This window comes from Apium graveolens, chromosome 1, assembly GCF_009905375.1.
Source record: "Apium graveolens cultivar Ventura chromosome 1, ASM990537v1, whole genome shotgun sequence".
NCBI classification, from domain to species: domain Eukaryota; kingdom Viridiplantae; phylum Streptophyta; class Magnoliopsida; order Apiales; family Apiaceae; genus Apium; species Apium graveolens.
Window position 1 is genome coordinate 184,557,072 of NC_133647.1, and position 17,742 is coordinate 184,574,813.

A 17,742-nucleotide genomic window follows, 5' to 3' on the forward strand; every position below is an offset into this window, starting at 1 on the left:
CACGTCCATTTGTCAGATCTTATAGTCGTAGTAAGCAGCAATCGCAAGCAAAATCCGAATTGATTTTAACAGGGCTACAGGCGAAAAAGTTTCATCAAAGTCAATCCCTTGCCTTTGTTTGAATCCTTTTCCACGAGCCTGGCCTTATAGGTCTCCACCTGGCCATCTGCTCCAATCTTTCTTTTGTATACCCACTTGCACCCAATAGGCTTAACACCTTCAGGCGCCTCAACCAGAGTCCATACTTGGTTGGTATACATAGATTCCATTTCGAATTTCATGGCACTATGCCATTTCTCTGAGTCAACACTACCCATAGCCTCATTATAGGTCACAGGTTTGTCATCATCAATGATTGACAACTCATTATCATTCTCAATGACAAGGCCATAATACCTCTCAGGTTGGCGAGACACTCTCCCTGTCCTACGAATGGGCTGTTCCACAGAAGGTTGTTCAGTCTGAACAGGTGTTTCCACTTGATCCGTAGTAGTTTATGCTTCTTGAACTTTATCAAGTTCAATTTTGCTCCCACTGTTTCCTTCAAGGATAAACTCCTTTTCCAAGAAGGTAGCATATCTGGAGACAAACACCCGATGATCAGTGTAAAAGTAATACCCCAAAGTCTCTTTAGGATATCCCACAAAATTACATTTTACGGATCGAGATTCCAGCTTATCTGGGTCAACTTTCTTGACATAAGCTGGACATCCCCAAATCTTAACGTGTTTAAGACTCGGTTTCCTTTCTATCCATATCTCATATGGTGTTTGAGGAACGGATTTGGAAGGCACCTTATTCAGTAAATAGGCTGAGGTTTCCAATGCATAACCCCATAGGAATACTGGAAGATTCGCATACCTCATCATGGACCGAACCATGTCTAACAAAGTTCGATTGCTCCTTTCAGATACCTCATTTAACTGTGGAGTATATGGAGGAGTCCACTGGGAGACTATACCATTTTCTTTGAGATAATCTAGAAACTCTCCATTCAAGTATTCACCACCTCGATCTGATCGAAGAGTTATAATACTGTGTTTGGTTTGTTTCTCCACTTCATGTTTATATTCTTTGAACTTTTCAAAGGCTTCAGACTTGTGTTTCATCAAATACACATATCCAAATCTAGATCTATCATCTATGAAAGTGATGAAGTATGAAAATTCACCCATGGCTTGCGTAGACATTGGTCCACATACATCTGTGTGTACCAATCATAGCAAATCTGCAGCCCTCTCTCCATGTCCACTAAATGGAGATTTGGTCATTTTACCCAATAGACAAGACTCGCATGTAGGATATGATTCAAAATCAAAGGGTCAAGTAACCCTTCCTTATGCAATGTCCGCAGTCTATTTTCACTAATATGACCTAGCCTACAGTGCCATAAATAGGTCAGATTTTTATCATCTCGTTTTCTTTTATTAGTTTGTTCAATCTGAAGTAAATCATGCTCTACGTCACATACATACAGACCATTATTTAAAATGCCACGTCCAAAAAGAACATTATCTCTAAGGATAGAACATTCATTATTCTTAATAATAAATGAAAAACCATCCACATCCAACATAGGAATAGAAACAATATTCCTCACAATAGAGGGAACGTAATAATAATTATTCAAAATAATAGTCTTGCTCGTAGGCATATGTAAACTAAATGATCCTACAGATATGGCCGCAACCCTTGCTCCATTGCCCATACGTAGAATCACCTCATCTTTTCAAGAGTCCTACTTCCCTTTAGTCCTTGCAACGAATTGCAAAAATGAGAACAACAGGCGGTACCTAATACCCAAGTAGAAATTTGACCTAGTGACATATTAACTTTGATCATGAACATGCCTGAATCAGAAGCGGTAGTTTTACTACCCTTCTTCTTCTTCAATTCTGCAAGGTAAACCTTGCAGTTCCTCTTCCAGTGCCCCAACTTGTTACAGTGAAAACAAACAGCTAAATTAGGACCAGTCAACTTGTGAGCATATAGTATGCTCCGGAGTGATAGTGCAGAAGACATGACGAATATAGTAAATCTGTAAATGATAAACACATAACAACACTTAACAAATATTCAATTTCATTTCAAAATACTATATGAATCGGGTCTTTATTCATAAGTGTCTCCCACTAGTTTATCTAATTTTTCCAACCCCCTAAGTGAAAATTAAGCATTCATAATGCTAGTGGGAATAGGGATCCTACATTCCATCACACAACCTCGGCTGTGGCACGAAACGTCATGTGATGTTCAATAGGCAGACAACTCTTGTCAATTACATCTTATGTTATTCCCTAATATAACTTTAGCCTCTTGAATAATTGAGTCACGGCTGTGGCACGACAAACTCAATATTCTAAGTCAAGTCTAACCCAACATTTCGTACAATTGAATCAGTCTCCAACGGCCCACGGCTGTAGCACGTACCGACCTTTAGATTCTAATTCAATGTACACATCTCTATGGAATAGACAAGTATTTCTTATTTCGAAATCAAAGCCCTCGGCTGTAGCACGAAAAGACAATGATTTAAAAATAAGAACCACTTTCTACCATGTTGGAAGGCTATGACTGACACAAGCCCGTTGTGTCATTGGCCAATTACTACTTGATATTATTTAATTTTAGAGGGATTATATTACGTTACAATCATAATCATATTATAAAGAGATTCTTCCTTTTAAATTAAATATTTCAAATCAATAATCGATAATTAGATGATTCCCAGATCATTGTCAAGAGGCGTCACTTAATAACCCTTTCTTACAGATAGAAATCTGTTGTTGACAGAATCATCCTTTCTCTCAATAGTGAAAATTCATATTCAATTACGTGTTTCATAAACACAAGAATCTCATGATCGTATTCATAATATTTATTGTTAAGGTAAGAAACGATTCATATTCTAGATTTTCTAGAGCACGCCTTATATTGATTTAAGTTCACCTAAATCTATCATCGCATGGTAAACATAGGCATATATCTCATATATAAAATTAAATAAACAAGTAAATGTAAAGTGCAATAAAGTAAATATATTTGGTTATGGCCCCATCCTATGTGATCTTTATCAAGCTCATGATAAAGATCAAGGTCAATCTAATATGGTGATGGAAATAAATACAACTACTTATTACATAAGTCTTCTTCTTTGTTTAGACTTCTTGTATGCCTCGTCTTCTTCTTTGTATCACCTCCATTGGATAGCCTTCTTGAGTCTTCAATTACATTACATGATTGAAAGTAAAACTAATCTAATGAACTTACAAGAATAACTCGAGTTACATTCGAGATTTATGATTAAAAAGATTGACGACATGCAAGTCGTATTTAAAACCAAAACCAAAACCATTACACTAAGGTCGAAAGGCCATAACCATCCACCATGCTCATACAACACATAAAAGCATGTTAAAACACATAATCTGATCTTAACATATCATATTATCCATGATCTAATCATAAAAAGAAAATATGACAAAAATCAGAAAAATCAGAATCAAATCAGAAAAACAAGAATCACTGTTTATGGGCAGTAAACGACGTCAAACGCCTTACAGACGAGTCGTTGATAGCTTTAGCTATTAGTTTTGTTCAAACGCTCGTTTACCTATGGAATAGGGTATTCGTTTGCGTAAATCGGACACCAGACCCAGATTTTAGCAAATCTGCAGCAGCCAATTCAGAATCTGTATCTAATATGATTCTCATAATTAGAACAAACATAAATCATGTATATATCAGTATATATACAGATTACATAATCATCTTATGATTATACAACTCACATGAATATCATATATTCAAAACCATACATATATAAGCATATTATATCAACATCAAATCATGGCGAATCACGTACATGCTCATATATCGAAAATAGTTAAACACATAAACGAATTAAAAACTTTTCGCAAGTAGCTCTGATGCCATTGAAGGGTTTTTAGCACATAAATGCAGCGAAAACGTAAATTTAAATCTTAAAAAAACCGAAACCCTCCGCAGGATCCATGCAAAAAATAATATTTAATTCGTAGTTCAGTATGTTTACCTTAAGAAACTTTACGTTAATGGAAAGATGGAGGTCTTTAATGGCGATCCAAAAAATGATGAACGGAGATCCATAGCAGCTGCTCCTCAAGTGTGAAGCACTCCACCGGTATCCACCAAGAAAACGATGTAATGAAGGAGGAGGAGATGGAGAGAATTAGGGTTTTGTAAATCTTTTTGGTTGAGGCAAAAATAGGGTTTATAATAGTATATTTATAGGCAAAATTTTCAGCTGAAAATTTTCCCATAAAATATTATTATTATTAACCATTTATTATTCTCACTAATAATTAAAACACCTTTTAATTATTAATTCTTTTTCTAAACTCTTTAGAAATAATTCTCTCACTTGATTTAATTTCCAAATATTAAATTCTTATTTAATAATATTAAGAACCTTTTTCTTAATTAATTTATAATCAATTAAATCTCATTTAATCAATTATTAAATTTGCCAATTAATTATTTATTTCATAAATAAATAATTATCAGCCATTATTAATTAATTCCTCCACCATTAAATCATTCTCTTTTATGGTGTGACCCTGTAGGTTCAATATTAAGCCGGTAGTAGAAATAAATAATAATAAAGCTATTTTATCATTATTTATATAAATTCTCTAATTCATTAAATATGATTAATTAATTAATCATATTTATTCTACATCGTGAGGGATACTTCTCAGCATATCGCGACTATCCGAATAATACGAATTCACTGCTTAGAATACCAAGAACCTATTCAGTGAGTAGTTACCGTACAATTAATTCCTTCTACCCTGCAATGTCACGATTAAATACAAGGCATGGAACTTGTGTCAAGCCTATCTTATTTAATCACTTGTTTTCCCATTCACTATGCTTAGTTCTATTTAATGTAAATTAGAAACTCCTTTCTAATTTCATTCACTCTGGCCAGAGATTCCTGAACTAACATAAGTGGATCAGCATTGAACATTCTCTTCTTACACTGGAAGGGGTAGATCCTTTATTGATCATACACTATCTTCGTGTACAAATTCCTATACCCAGTAGAGCCCTTATAATTGTCCCTTGAGACTAAGAACTAAACCAAAACATAGTTCAGTGTACACAAGATGACTATGATGACCTCAAGTCTAAGGATACTTGTACAACTATCACTATGTGAACAACTGCTGACACGTGAGTGAACTCCATCAGTTGTTCAGCTGTGTGAGTCATGTTTAGTGAACTTATTCTATAATAAGCACCTACACACTAGCTATAGTGTCACCACACAAATGTCTATGAGAACAGACATCCTTCATAATGAAGCAAGCATAGTATGTACTGATCTTTGCGGATTATTAATTACCAGTTAGTAATCCTACGACCTGGAACTATTTAAGTTTAGAGTTATCATCTTTTAGGTCTCATTATTATGATCTCATCACAATCCTTAAAAAGTTTTACTCTAAACTGTGGTATATCTTATTTAAACATTTAAATAGATAGAGCCCGCAATAAAAATAAAACAAGTCTTTTATCAATATCAATGAAATCAAAACAGATTAAATAAAAGTTATTCCTAAATCCTCATACATGATTGGACTTGGGACATATCTCTTTCAGGGTGGGCCATGATTATTAAAGTAAATAACCGATCATAGTAAAATTCGAGCATTCTTGATATTTTGTAATAAAATTAATTTCATTTTCCTCCTAGGCTGCTATTATATAAATATTAAGGTATTAGACCATATATATCCTACAAATAGTATTTAAGCCGCATGACCAATCCACTCGATGTTTGCGGTAAGTCTTAAAATTCAGCACAATCTGGAAGGAATGTATGAGGGTGCGTATTAGAATTGATGTACGTAAGAGCAAATCCAACAGCTCCCTTAAACATGCTCTTAAATCCAAATACAAGGAAGATGACATAAAATTGCACTCCAACAGTGTCTTAGTGGTTCCTTATATCACTAAGACACTTCTCTCATACCTTATCTTTAAGGAAACACAAGTCATCCCTTATATCATTTTTATTAATAAAAAATTGATTTCTCTTTCATCTTTTTAGTTCTTTTCTCTCTCTTCCTTTCATATCTCATTCAAATTTATTATTATTTTAATAATAAGGATTGAAGATAAGGAACATTGTTGGAGTTGAAATTCAAAATTATGTCTTAAATCACTAAGAATTAATATTTTATAATATTTATAAGGAATTTATTAAGAGACTGTTGGATTTGCTCTAGGCTAAAGAAGACTATAAAGAAAGATGGAACTGAGTTTGTGATTGAGTGTAAATATGAAAGATTGGGGGAGTTTTGTTTTGAATGTGGGTTAGTAGGTCATATAGACAGGTTTTGTAGGAGCAACACTGGTGGAGAAGAGGAAGGTCTGGTTAAAGAGTGGGGCAGCTGGCTCCGAGCACCACCACGTAGGGTGGTGGGGCAAACTCAGAGCAAATGGTTGAGGAGAGAGGATGATGACACGTGGGAGGCCAGGATTGGAGGAGAGAATCACAATCAGAGATTTTCGGGGGGAAGTAATTCAAATCAGGATAAGGAAGTTAAGCTGGTGAGTGATTCTAGGGGGCGATTGTAACAATCTCTAAGAATGGAAAGGAGATAAGTTTAAGTATATTTGACGCTCAATTGAAGGGATTTAAAATAACGTCAAATCTGATGTACGAGTCAAATGAGGATGTTAGTGGGGTTATACATTTGGAATTGGAGGAACATAAACGTAGGAGAGGAGAAATTACTGGACATGCTATTATGGATATTGATGTGGGACCCAAAAATGGTGACAATCGAACAGGGCAACTCCAAACAGAAACTGATATTTCAAATGAAGATTTATCAACTTCTTCTCGTAAAAGTCCGGCTAAGTTTGCAATGAAAGCCAGCCATCAGCAATGAATGCCATAGGATGGAACTGTCGAGGTGTGGGCTCATCTCGTATAGTTCGTGTGTTGAAGGAGCTGGTAAAAGCTCATAAGCCCGACTTACTTTTCTTGTCTGAGACTAAAGTTGATAGTAATAAGGTTGCAACTCTTGCACCAAAACTTGGTTTTTTGAATTTTTACTCAGTAGATAAACATGGTCAGGGAGGTGGTTTAGAAGTTTTTTGGAACAATAAGATAAATTGTACTATCTTTAGTGATTCTCAAAATCATGTAGACATTAGAATTCAAGAAAGGAATGGAGTGGACTGGAGACTAACCTATTTTTACGGTTTCCCTGAGCGTGAAAGGAGACAAGCTTCTTGGGATTTTATTCGACATCTAGCCTCAGTGTTTCTCAGTTAGCTTGGTGCATTTTTGGAGATTTCAATGACTTATTATATAATAGTGATAAGAAAGGGAATCATGATCATCCAAATTATCTCCGGGAGGGATTTCGTAAAGCTGTGGAAGATAGTTTTTTGACAGAGGTGGATCTGAAGGGGGGTTCTTTCACATGGGAAAAAAGCAAAGGTACCACTAGATGGGTTCGAGAAAGGTTAGATAGATATTTTGCTAATGAGAACTGGTGGAATAAATTTCCTCTTTGTACTCTCACGATTTTCCATACCATTTTGTCGGATCATGATCCAATAAAGCTTCAGCTCATGAATACATCTATTCATAAAAAACAATTTCGATTCCGTTTCGAAAATATGTGGTTAAAGGAGCCTAACTTCCATTCCGAAGTCTCGAATTTATGGCAGCAGTTACCATCTCTGCATCTCCTTCCTAAACTAGTAGAGCTTTCTAAGCACATGGCTCAATGGGGAACAGACTTTTTTCATAAGTTCAGAGAGAAATTAGCAAAGCAGAAAAAGGTAGTCGATGATTTGAAGGATAGAGAAGATGACGGTGGCATTCAAATGTACTTTGAAGAAAAAGATAAACTGGATGAAATTTTAAAACATGAGGAAGCTTATTGGCAACAGAGGGCTAAGAAATTTTGGTTGAAGGACGCTGATACCAACTCAAAAAAATTTCATGCAGCTGCTTCGAATAGAAAGAAGTTGAACCATATCTCAAGCCTCAAATCAGAAGATGGGGAGGTGGTAACAAGTCACGAAGGGAAGTGTAAACTTCTAAAAGAATATTTCAGTCATGTGTTCAAGGAGTCGAATAGAGGCGAATTGGTATATCAGGAGGATCTGGCCCATTTGATATCGAATAGTCAGGATGAGAGGTTGACAGCTGACTGACTTTTACGGAGTTCTCTCATGCGGTGAAGAGTATGCATCCTGATAAAGCTAGTGGCCCTGACGGGCTCAACCCGGCCTTCTTTCAACAGTTTTGGAAGATGGTAGGTATGGAGGTGTTTCGTTGTTGCTGTGATTGGTTGAAGGACGGCGCAATCACTGAGGGAGTTAATGATACAACACTGGTGCTAATTCCGAAGAAGGACAAGGTAGAAGATCGAAGAGATCTTAGACCAATAGCACTATGTCACGTGCTCTACAAAATAGTAGCTAAGGTCTTAGCTATTAGAATGCAAAAAATTCTCCCGGGCATCATATCAGAGGAATAGTCTGCTTTTGTAGCAGGAAGGAATATCACAGACAATGTCTTGGTGGCTTTTGAATTATTGCATTACATGAAGAGAAAGAATGGGGGTCAAGATGGGGAGGTGGCTTTAAAACTCGATATAAGCAAGGCTTATGATCGAGTAAACTGGGATTATCTTCGATATAGAATGCAAAGCATGAGCTTCTCAGGAAAATGGATAAAATGGGTAATGTTGTGCGTCTCTACTGTGACATACTCTATCTCCTTTCAAGGTTCGATGATAGGTCCTATTATTCCTAGTAGAGGTTTCCGTTAAGGCGATCCTCTATCTCCCTATTTGTTCTTGTTGTGTGTTGAGGGATTTTCAATTTTTTTTAAAGCAAGCTGCTGAAAGTAATCGTATTAATGGTTGTAGTATTTGTAGCTCTGCTCCCTCTATTACGCATCTCTTATTCGCGGATGGTAGCTTCCTGTTTTTTAAAGCCACTAAGGAAAAAGCTGTAGCAATCAAAATTTTGCTAAATGAGTATGAAGCTAGCTCGGGATAAGCTGTGAATTTTCAGAAATCAGCGATTTTTTCCAGCTCAAATGTTAGAAGAGACAAGCAGGAAGCAATAAAGAATGAAATCGGGGTGTATAAGGATATAGGGAAAAGTAAATATCTTGGCCTTCCGTCGTTGGTTTATAGGTCTAAAAAGAAGGTTTTTAACTACCTTAAAGAGAAGATTATACAGAAGATTGAAAGCTGGGATTCGAAACTTCTCTCTCGGGCTGGAAAGTTAGTGTTGCTGAAAAATGTCGTGCAATCGATCCCTGCATATGCAATGTCTTGTTTTTTGATGCCGAAATCTTTATGTCAAGAGATCCATAGGGTGATGAACTCATTTTGGTGGCAATCTAAGGCTGCAATTAGAAAGGGTATTCGCTGGCTTGGATGGAATAAAATGTGCACGTCGAAGAACGATGGGGGATTGGGTTTCAGAGATATTTTTGGCTTTAATATTGCTCTTTTGAGTAAACAATATTGGAAGCTAATTCATGAACCTCTGTCACTTTTGGCTAGAATGTTAAAAGCTAAGTATTATCTGAATACAAGTTTTCTGCAAGCAGATAGGAAAGGTGGAGCAAGCTACACTTGGTCTGGAATATGGGAGGCTAAGGAGGAGATGAAAAAGGGTTTGAGATGGGTTGTGGGGGATGGAAAGTCGATCAGAGTTGTGCATGATCGTTGGCTTCGTACAAAAAATGATTATTGTTTTAACATAAATGAAGTCAGAGGGGATGCAAGTTTTCTAAAAGTCTGTGATCTTTTTCGAAAGAACAAGAAAGAGTGGGATTTGAGTAAACTGAATTCCTACTTTAGCAGTGAAGATGTCGAAGCAATTTTGAAGATCAGAATTCCACAAAGGTATACTGAAGATAGATTGGCCTGGATCCATTCAAATAATGGAAAGTATACAGTGAAGGCTGGTTATTATCAATGGTGTCAAAATCAAGCAGCTGTTGAAGGTATTCAGAGATTTAAAGGCTGGAGTAAAATATGGAGTCTAAACATCCCTCATAAAATCAGGGAGTTCTTATGGAGATTCTGTCGAAATATTCTTCCAATCAGGATATTGTTGAGAGGAAGGGGGGGTGCTAGTTCCCACTACATGTGCAATGTGTGTTGGGGAGATTGAGCACTTGAGACATCTGTTTTTTGAGTGTAGTTTTGCAAAGGAATGTTGGCTGAAGCTGGGTATCAATGTAGACAGCTGGGATATCGAGATTAGCCGTGAATGGCTTCTACAAAAGCTGGCTACTGGCTGTAAGGAGGAGACTCTCAAAATTGTGACTGTCTTGTGGGGTGTGTAGTTTACAAGGAATAAAAGGATTTTTGAGAATAAAGTTCTGACTCCGGATTTTATAATGGCATGGAGTAGAAGACAGACAGTTGAGTGGTAAGAAGCAAACAGAAAGGTTCAAGATACTGATACAAGAATTGCAGAGAATCGGGAGGCTGAGAACATATGGAAAACTCCAATAGACGGTGTTTAAAAATCAATGTTGATGCTTCTTTCGTGGAAGGGCGGAATTATTATTCAATAGGGATGGTTTTGAGGAATCACCTTGGTCAGTACCTTCTAGGAAGGACAAGTCGATCGATAGGCTCACTATCAGTGTTGGAAGCTGAGGTGGCAGGGATAGCAGAAGCTCTGGTTTGGGCTACAGAGGTCACGACCGGAAATGTTTTGATTGAGAGTGACTCTCTTCTGGGAAATTAAGGCAGTGCAGCAAGGCCACCAAAACTTACCGGAACTTGGGGATATGATTCAGACCTGCAGGGATTTGTTGTATTGTAATAATAGATTGGTAGTGAGTTTTGTTAGAAACCAAGCCAACAAGGTTGCCCATAAAATGGCTAGAATACCTTGAGAGGTCAATAGTTTCTTGGTGTTTCCGTCTCCTCCAAACCATCTGTTGGAGACAATATCGTCGGAAAGTTTGCTGATTTAATGATAATATCTTTTCTCAAAAAAAAAGTACGACTTTATAAAAGCTAGTTCTGTAAATAGGTGTTCTGTAAAAAGAAGTTAGCACAATTTTCTATTTAAAAAGTCATTGAAATTTAATAAAATAATTTAAAGTGGTTTTGTATTGATATCATAATAAAATCACATTCATCTATAATTATTCCACAATTGAATGAAATTTAAAATTATTTTTTTCAAATTTTAATTGCTAAACTTTTTACTATATTCAAATATAATTATTATTCTCGATTAGCAACGAATTTATATATTTTTTGAAATAAAATTTTATAATTTTTGATAAAATTTTATAATAGAAGCAAGTATTCTCTGTATAAGAGAGTTCTCTCTTGAAAAAATGCTTAGATATTGATGTATGTGTATTGGTGTCTAATTCGTATTTTCTAATACTTCGTACTTATATAGAAAAAATAAAAATACTTATTTATAAAATTTTATAAATAAGGGTAATTCGGTAAAATCAGCGTGTACCAAAAAATAGTTACCGTACCAAATTTTCAATGTTTCGTCTATTATATAATGGTATAGATAGATATATGTAATTATTTTATATTTATGATTGTATTAAGAATATATTTATTCTAAAAACATATAATCTTAATCGTATATTTTTAATTATATCGGATCAACGGTTGACATTGTTTTGACGGTACATGACCAAAATTTTGGATAAGAAATCTGTTACGATTATTATATATACTAACTTATAACCCGTGTGATGCACGGTTCTTTAAAATTTACCTTTTTAAATTTATTTATAAAAAATTTAATGTACATATATATCATTATTTCTGATGTTGTTGTAATATTGTTTTCATTTTTGGTAATTTGTTGTAATATTTTTGTAGCAAATATGTATATATAGAGAAATATACGTGCTCATCTTGAAAATTTTAAAATAAGTAACTTATGATTTAAAATGAATAAGTGATTTATAAGTGATGAGTAGATAAATACTTATAAGTTATATTATTGTTTGGATAATTTTATTTATAAGCCAGTTTTTTTACTTATATGAACTAAAATCAATAATTTTAAAATATGATTATCTTAATTCGTGAATTTTAAATTTGATTAACATTCTAAAACATGTTTTTAAAGCTAAAGTTAATAAAAAAAATGAAAAACCAACGTAAGTTGAAAAAAGTACGTCATTGCTACCATTCAACTTATCGGCTTATAAGTTGAAAATTTAACTTATAAGTTGGGTCGACAAACACTCAGCGATAAGTTGTTGCGGGTGTATAAGTTAGAAGTGACTTAAAAGCTGGGTATCAATGAGGAATTAAATTACAGCTATGTATAGTACAATATTTAATCATATTCTATCTATTGTGTTGTCTGAGACATGCTTGTACAATAACAAGACTAATTCACATTGACAGCCCTAAGATTAAGTTATTTGATAATCAATTCTGTATTTTGTAATTGTATTTCTTAAGTCTATAAAAATGGACAGTAGATTAGACTAGGGGTTTTTCTGTGAACAGTTTCAAGCTACGGAATAAATTTTGGAAGAAGATCAAGTCATGATCATGCTTCAGAGAAAAGATGTGGAAGCTTGGAGTTGAATAAATCTGTTATATGAAAAATGTTATAAGTTAAGATATCAACAGGTCACGGATCAAGTTATATCGAGAAGTCCAAAATGACTTGTAAAGAAGTCTAAAGAGAAGTCTCAGAGATATCGTCAAGTCAACTGAAGATATAGACAATTAGAGATATCGATAAGTCATTTCTGCATGTAGAGATTTCAGAGATGTCGACAAGTCAAATGAAAATATGAAGAATTGGAGATATCGACAAGTTTCTCGTATAGAGATCTCAGAGATATCGACAAACCAAATGAAGATGTGAAGAATTGGAGATATTGATAAGTCAATTTCTCATATAGAGATCTCAGAGATATCGATAAATATAGAGATCTCAGAGATATCGACAAGTCACTTCTCCATGTAAAGATCTCAGAGATATCGATAAGTCATTTCACATATAGAAAACTCGAGACCTCGACAAGTTAAATTTACCTATAGAGAACTAAAAGATATCGATAAGTAATTATACTTATCGATATGTCACTTTTCTAAAGAACAATTGGAGATCTCGACATACTTCTCAAATTTCAGAATACAGACAAGTTCAAGATTCAAGATTATCAGTTAACAAACAATTCATTCACTGAATTGGAAGGTAATACCCTAACTTACATAATGTTTAAATAGAATTTATTATTTCAAGTAAAGATTAATTGGGAAATAAATAATTTAAGACTCAAATAATTGTGTTGGAGGAAGACTGTAACAGCCCACAATTCCGGACTATTAATTCTAAACCAAAACTAATACAAAATACAAATTTACTAATACGAAATTCTATTACAAAAATGACTATTACAAAAGCGCAGCTAACGGAAGCGGTCCAAAAGTTAATCTAATCAAATCCTAAGTCCTCGAACTTCAATGCTATCCAACTCGAACTCTTAGGCCGAACCTGAAATATTGAAAGGATGAGCTATAAAGTCCAGCAAGTACAAATTGACTAACTATTTAACCGGAAAATAATGAGTGTTTTAATAAAACGATTTTTCTCAAAATAATAATAATTTGTAAAACAATTTTTAAAAATAGATCCAACCCAAAGTTTTATATTTTAAAATTCAGAATTTAAAACAGAATAGAGTAGATTTTTATAACAGATCAGAACAGAGTAAAACAGAACGAAACGATAATTCTTATAAATACCACAATCTTGATCTACGGCCACACTTTGCCAGTAGCCGGCATCTTATTCTTATTCTTATTCTTATTTACCACACTTTGCCAGTGGTCGGCATCTAAAATTCAATAATTACGCGCCCTTAATAGGTATCTAAAGTTGCACACTGGTGCGCCTACTAAGGGTATCTAAGGCTAGTTCTGGAACTATAGCGTAAATTACGAACGAGTTCGAAAACGTAGAGACTGGGTTTCAAAAGATTCTCGTATCTTATTTCTTATATAGTTCGAAACAGAATTCTTATATCTTATACGAAATTCGAAAATAAGAGTATCAAAACTTTTTCGAAAACAAAAGTAAGTCAAAAAGTACTTACCTCAAAACGTGACCAGATCTGAATATAGCCTTTCTGACCCTCTAAATGATGTTATCTTGAAAAATACGAAACACGGAAGTTGTAGAGAACGAAAAGAGATTTCTGAAAAGTCCAGGATCAGTGAATTATGATTTACGATGAATTTTCTACGAATTTTACAAGACTGCTGATTTTTGTGAATAAAGCCCTACGAATTTTAATAATTGAGGCGAGGAAGACGAATATGGTGTATTAATAACGATACAAAACCCTATATCTTAACCTAAAAGTTATCCATATTAGAATATGATCCAAATTTTAGGCCCATTAGTCTAAACCAATTTTAAATCCTAATCTTAATTTATTTTAAGTTTTTTTTATTATATTATTCTATTATTAATAGATATCAAAAAATTACGGGATATTACAAAAATTTATTTTAATGAAATCTTAATATACTTTAAGGAGGAGGATTCTTTGAATGGACTGGGAAATGCAAGAAAAAAAACTTAGAGGCCTTGGAGACCTTAGAGAAAATTTATATTTGAGTAAAAATATTTGGTGGATGATTAGATATGGTATAAAGATTTAATAAATTTCATGAGATTAGTTTTGGGAATTTTAGAGGCGGCACGTAAATTGGGTAAATAGCGTAACATTTCAAGTGGAGTGAAAGATTTTTGAATTGGAGAATATATTGTGAATCATTAGAAGACAGAGTTTTGATCATATAATTTTGGGGTTTTAAGGTGTAAAATATATTTAAGAATTTAAATAGAGTAGTGGACCAAAAGTACTATTAAGAAAGTCCATAAGATTTATGAAAATTTTTGGTTGATTTTTATATTGAGCAAGCCCAAAGTCAAGCATTTCTAATCAAGCCCAATGTCTAGAAATTATGAGAAATATCTATAAGGATGTCTAGATATTTCTTATGTTATTTGTGGATAATTATGGGGGGGTGAAGAAAAAAGAGAGATAAATATGAAGGATAAAGAAGATAAGGAGGAAAAAAAAACCACTCAAAGCTTCTCAAATAAGCTAGCCAAGCACAACCTTATCACATCACTTCCTCTCTCTCATTAAGCTATGAACACAAGAAGAAGAAAGAAACAAAGAAGATAGATGAAAGAAGAAACTCTTGCGATAGCTTTAAAAGCCACACAGATTATATGCAACTTTTGAATAGGTAATTTGAAGACTTTAATGACTTATTTTGATGATAGGTTCTGAATGAAAGTTTTTCTATATTGTCTCTAGTATATGCATACAAAATAGGACGTTATTTGAACATATAAGTTGAGAGTAATTGATGTTTTAGTAGAGGAGTGCAGAACAGAAATTTAGGGGTTCTGTTCATATTAAAATGAATCGTTTAGTTATATAATGAATTAGTTCCGCTTCAATATTTTTATGGTAGAATGATATGATTTCCAGGACGGTTTTGTATAAATTTGGTATTAAAATAGTTATTTTTAGATTTAAGAAAAATGTTTTAGTGAAGGCAGCGCATCGCATAATTTTTTGTATTCTGTTGCAAATTTGAGCAATTGGTTTGCTAGGTTAAAAGTTTAGTTCTATGATCAAATTTTTATGAGTGATTTGAAAGATATTAAGGATGAGATCTGGAGAATATCTTGTTAAGAACATTATTTCCGATTTATTAAAAATGCATAAGTGAAGTGTGCGCAATGACATTTTCAATAGATGGTTTGATTATCGATTTTGAACTAGTTGAGAGTTTAGTTTCAGATAGACCTAAGAACTCAAAATATTATTGATTATAATTTAGAGTTCAGTTAATTAATTCAAAGAGATGCTGTTAAATATTTGTGTGTATCATAATTGTTTAGGTGGTAAACGCGGAGGATACACGAGTAATAACAATTGATTGTCGGCGGTATTTGTAAGTATATATTGTACTATTTCACTGTTGATGCTTTGATCTTTAAATGATACTTGATTTGATTTAATTGATGATTTACTGATGAAAAACGAGTATTCTTGCACTTATACTTGATGAACTGATGATGATGCTTCCTTGTCGGAAGTAAGCTAAACCAATTGTTTAGCTGGTTGGTCGGGATCCCAACTCGATGAACTTGATGAATTGATGAATTAATGAACCTATCATGCTTGAATACTCCATTTTAATCTTGTGAGAACTATTTTGATAAAATCTTGATGATTATGATATCTTGTGATGATGCAAACATGACTCTTGATGAATTATTTGTTTTTCTCAAAATTTTGGTATTTTTGATGAACCGAAGAACTTTATTTTATTAAATAAGCCTCGGTTAAATTATATAGTATATGTTTACTGAGCTATGTAGCTCACCCCTATATTTTACTTAATCTTACAGGAGATTTCTAGAATATGATGGACTCGAGAATAAGTATCTTGGGTGAAGATATGTTGAACGATGTAGAGTTGATAGCACAATATTGATTGAGGTTTGTATCAAGGTTTGTAATATATTGAGATGTCGGATTTGTAGAAATAAAGGAAATTGTAGATATTATTATTTATATTAATTTAATTTTTGTGAGTATAATTTTGAGAAAAGATTTGGATTTGACGGACCCCGGACCCGTGCCCAAGTTGGGACTTTCGGGACTGGGGGCGTCACATGGAAAATCTACAAAAGCAGTTTGAAGAATACAAGATCAACAACAAAGATTAACCGGACAAATGGTGGTCACAGACCTGCAAAATTCTGCACATATTTGCTAAGACCAAAAAAGAAAATAGACAAGGTTGTTTAAGAGTTTAGTTTAGTACAGTTTAGTGCAAGTTTTGTAAACCCGTGCTGCTAGTTTATAAAGCATGCACGGGTCCTTAGTTAATAAGTAACAAACGAATCTAGATTTTCTTGTATCCTCTCAAGATAGAAGTTGAGTTCTTATTTTCTTCAGAACACAGATTTGTAGCAAGACAAACTTGATTAGTACAATTAAGTGAGTTTTTGATATAGTGTGTTTGTGTTCATTCTGTTGAACATAATTTCCACATCTCCTAAACTGCTTTGTTCAAATCCTACATTATAAAGCTTAAAACAAAGAAAAATCCAAGAAACACATTCACCTAATCTGTGTTATATTTCATAGCATTTAATATCTAACATACTTTGATATCACTATATCATTTTTTTGGTATTTGAATAGTAGTAGAACAATATAATCCTTTTATATCTATGATTGATTAATTATTTAATCATATCCTATTTAGGTTTGTATTAGGATATTCGCAAGACGTTTGATAGTATTAGACCAATGTAATCATTTTTTATTTATAATTGTATTAAGAATATACTTATATTCTAGTAATATATAATATTAACAGTCTATTTTTAATTATATCAGATTAATGGTTGAGATTGTTTTGGCGGTTCAAGACCAAAATTTTGGATAAGAAATCCGTGACGCTAATTACATATTAATGATAAAACTAGCCTATAACTGGTGCAATACACAAACTGATTATAACATTTATAATTTATTATTTTATAAAAATAAATTATAAAAAACAATAACTATATATTATTGAGATTAATAAATTTAAACTATTTATGTATTATTTTGTATGTTTTATATTATTGAATTATTCA

The 17,742-nt window shown here is 33.5% G+C and overlaps 1 protein-coding gene and 1 long non-coding RNA gene across 2 annotated transcripts; both read left to right on the plus strand.

Annotated features, from left to right (window-relative positions):
• The first annotated feature begins 6,940 nt into the window (after positions 1–6,940).
• LOC141713189 (uncharacterized) lies at positions 6,941–10,384 on the plus strand. Its single transcript, XM_074516486.1, has 6 exons — positions 6,941–7,320; positions 7,377–8,160; positions 8,256–8,498; positions 8,625–8,756; positions 9,094–9,938; positions 10,240–10,384. Exons 1-6 carry the CDS (start codon positions 6,941–6,943, stop codon positions 10,382–10,384), a joined length of 2,529 nt encoding a protein of 842 aa, XP_074372587.1.
• Positions 10,385–15,168: 4,784 nt separating this feature from the next.
• On the plus strand, positions 15,169–17,055 carry LOC141722859 (uncharacterized). The gene is made up of 3 exons (XR_012575862.1): positions 15,169–15,320; positions 15,985–16,037; positions 16,498–17,055. It is a non-coding gene; the product is annotated as an uncharacterized LOC141722859 (long non-coding RNA).
• Positions 17,056–17,742: the final 687 nt, after the last annotated feature.

Excerpts from the sequence above, each read along its gene's own strand:
- LOC141713189 (XM_074516486.1), top strand. The coding sequence starts at position 6,941 with ATGAATGCCATAGGATGGAACTGTCGAGGTGTGGGCTCATCTCGTATA. Across the intron at positions 7,321-7,376 it reads ATTCGACATCTAGCCTCAGT|TGATAAGAAAGGGAATCATG; the intron begins GTTTCTCAGTTA and ends ATTATATAATAG. Across the intron at positions 9,939-10,239 it reads AAGATCAGAATTCCACAAAG|TTTTGCAAAGGAATGTTGGC; the intron begins GTATACTGAAGA and ends TTTTGAGTGTAG.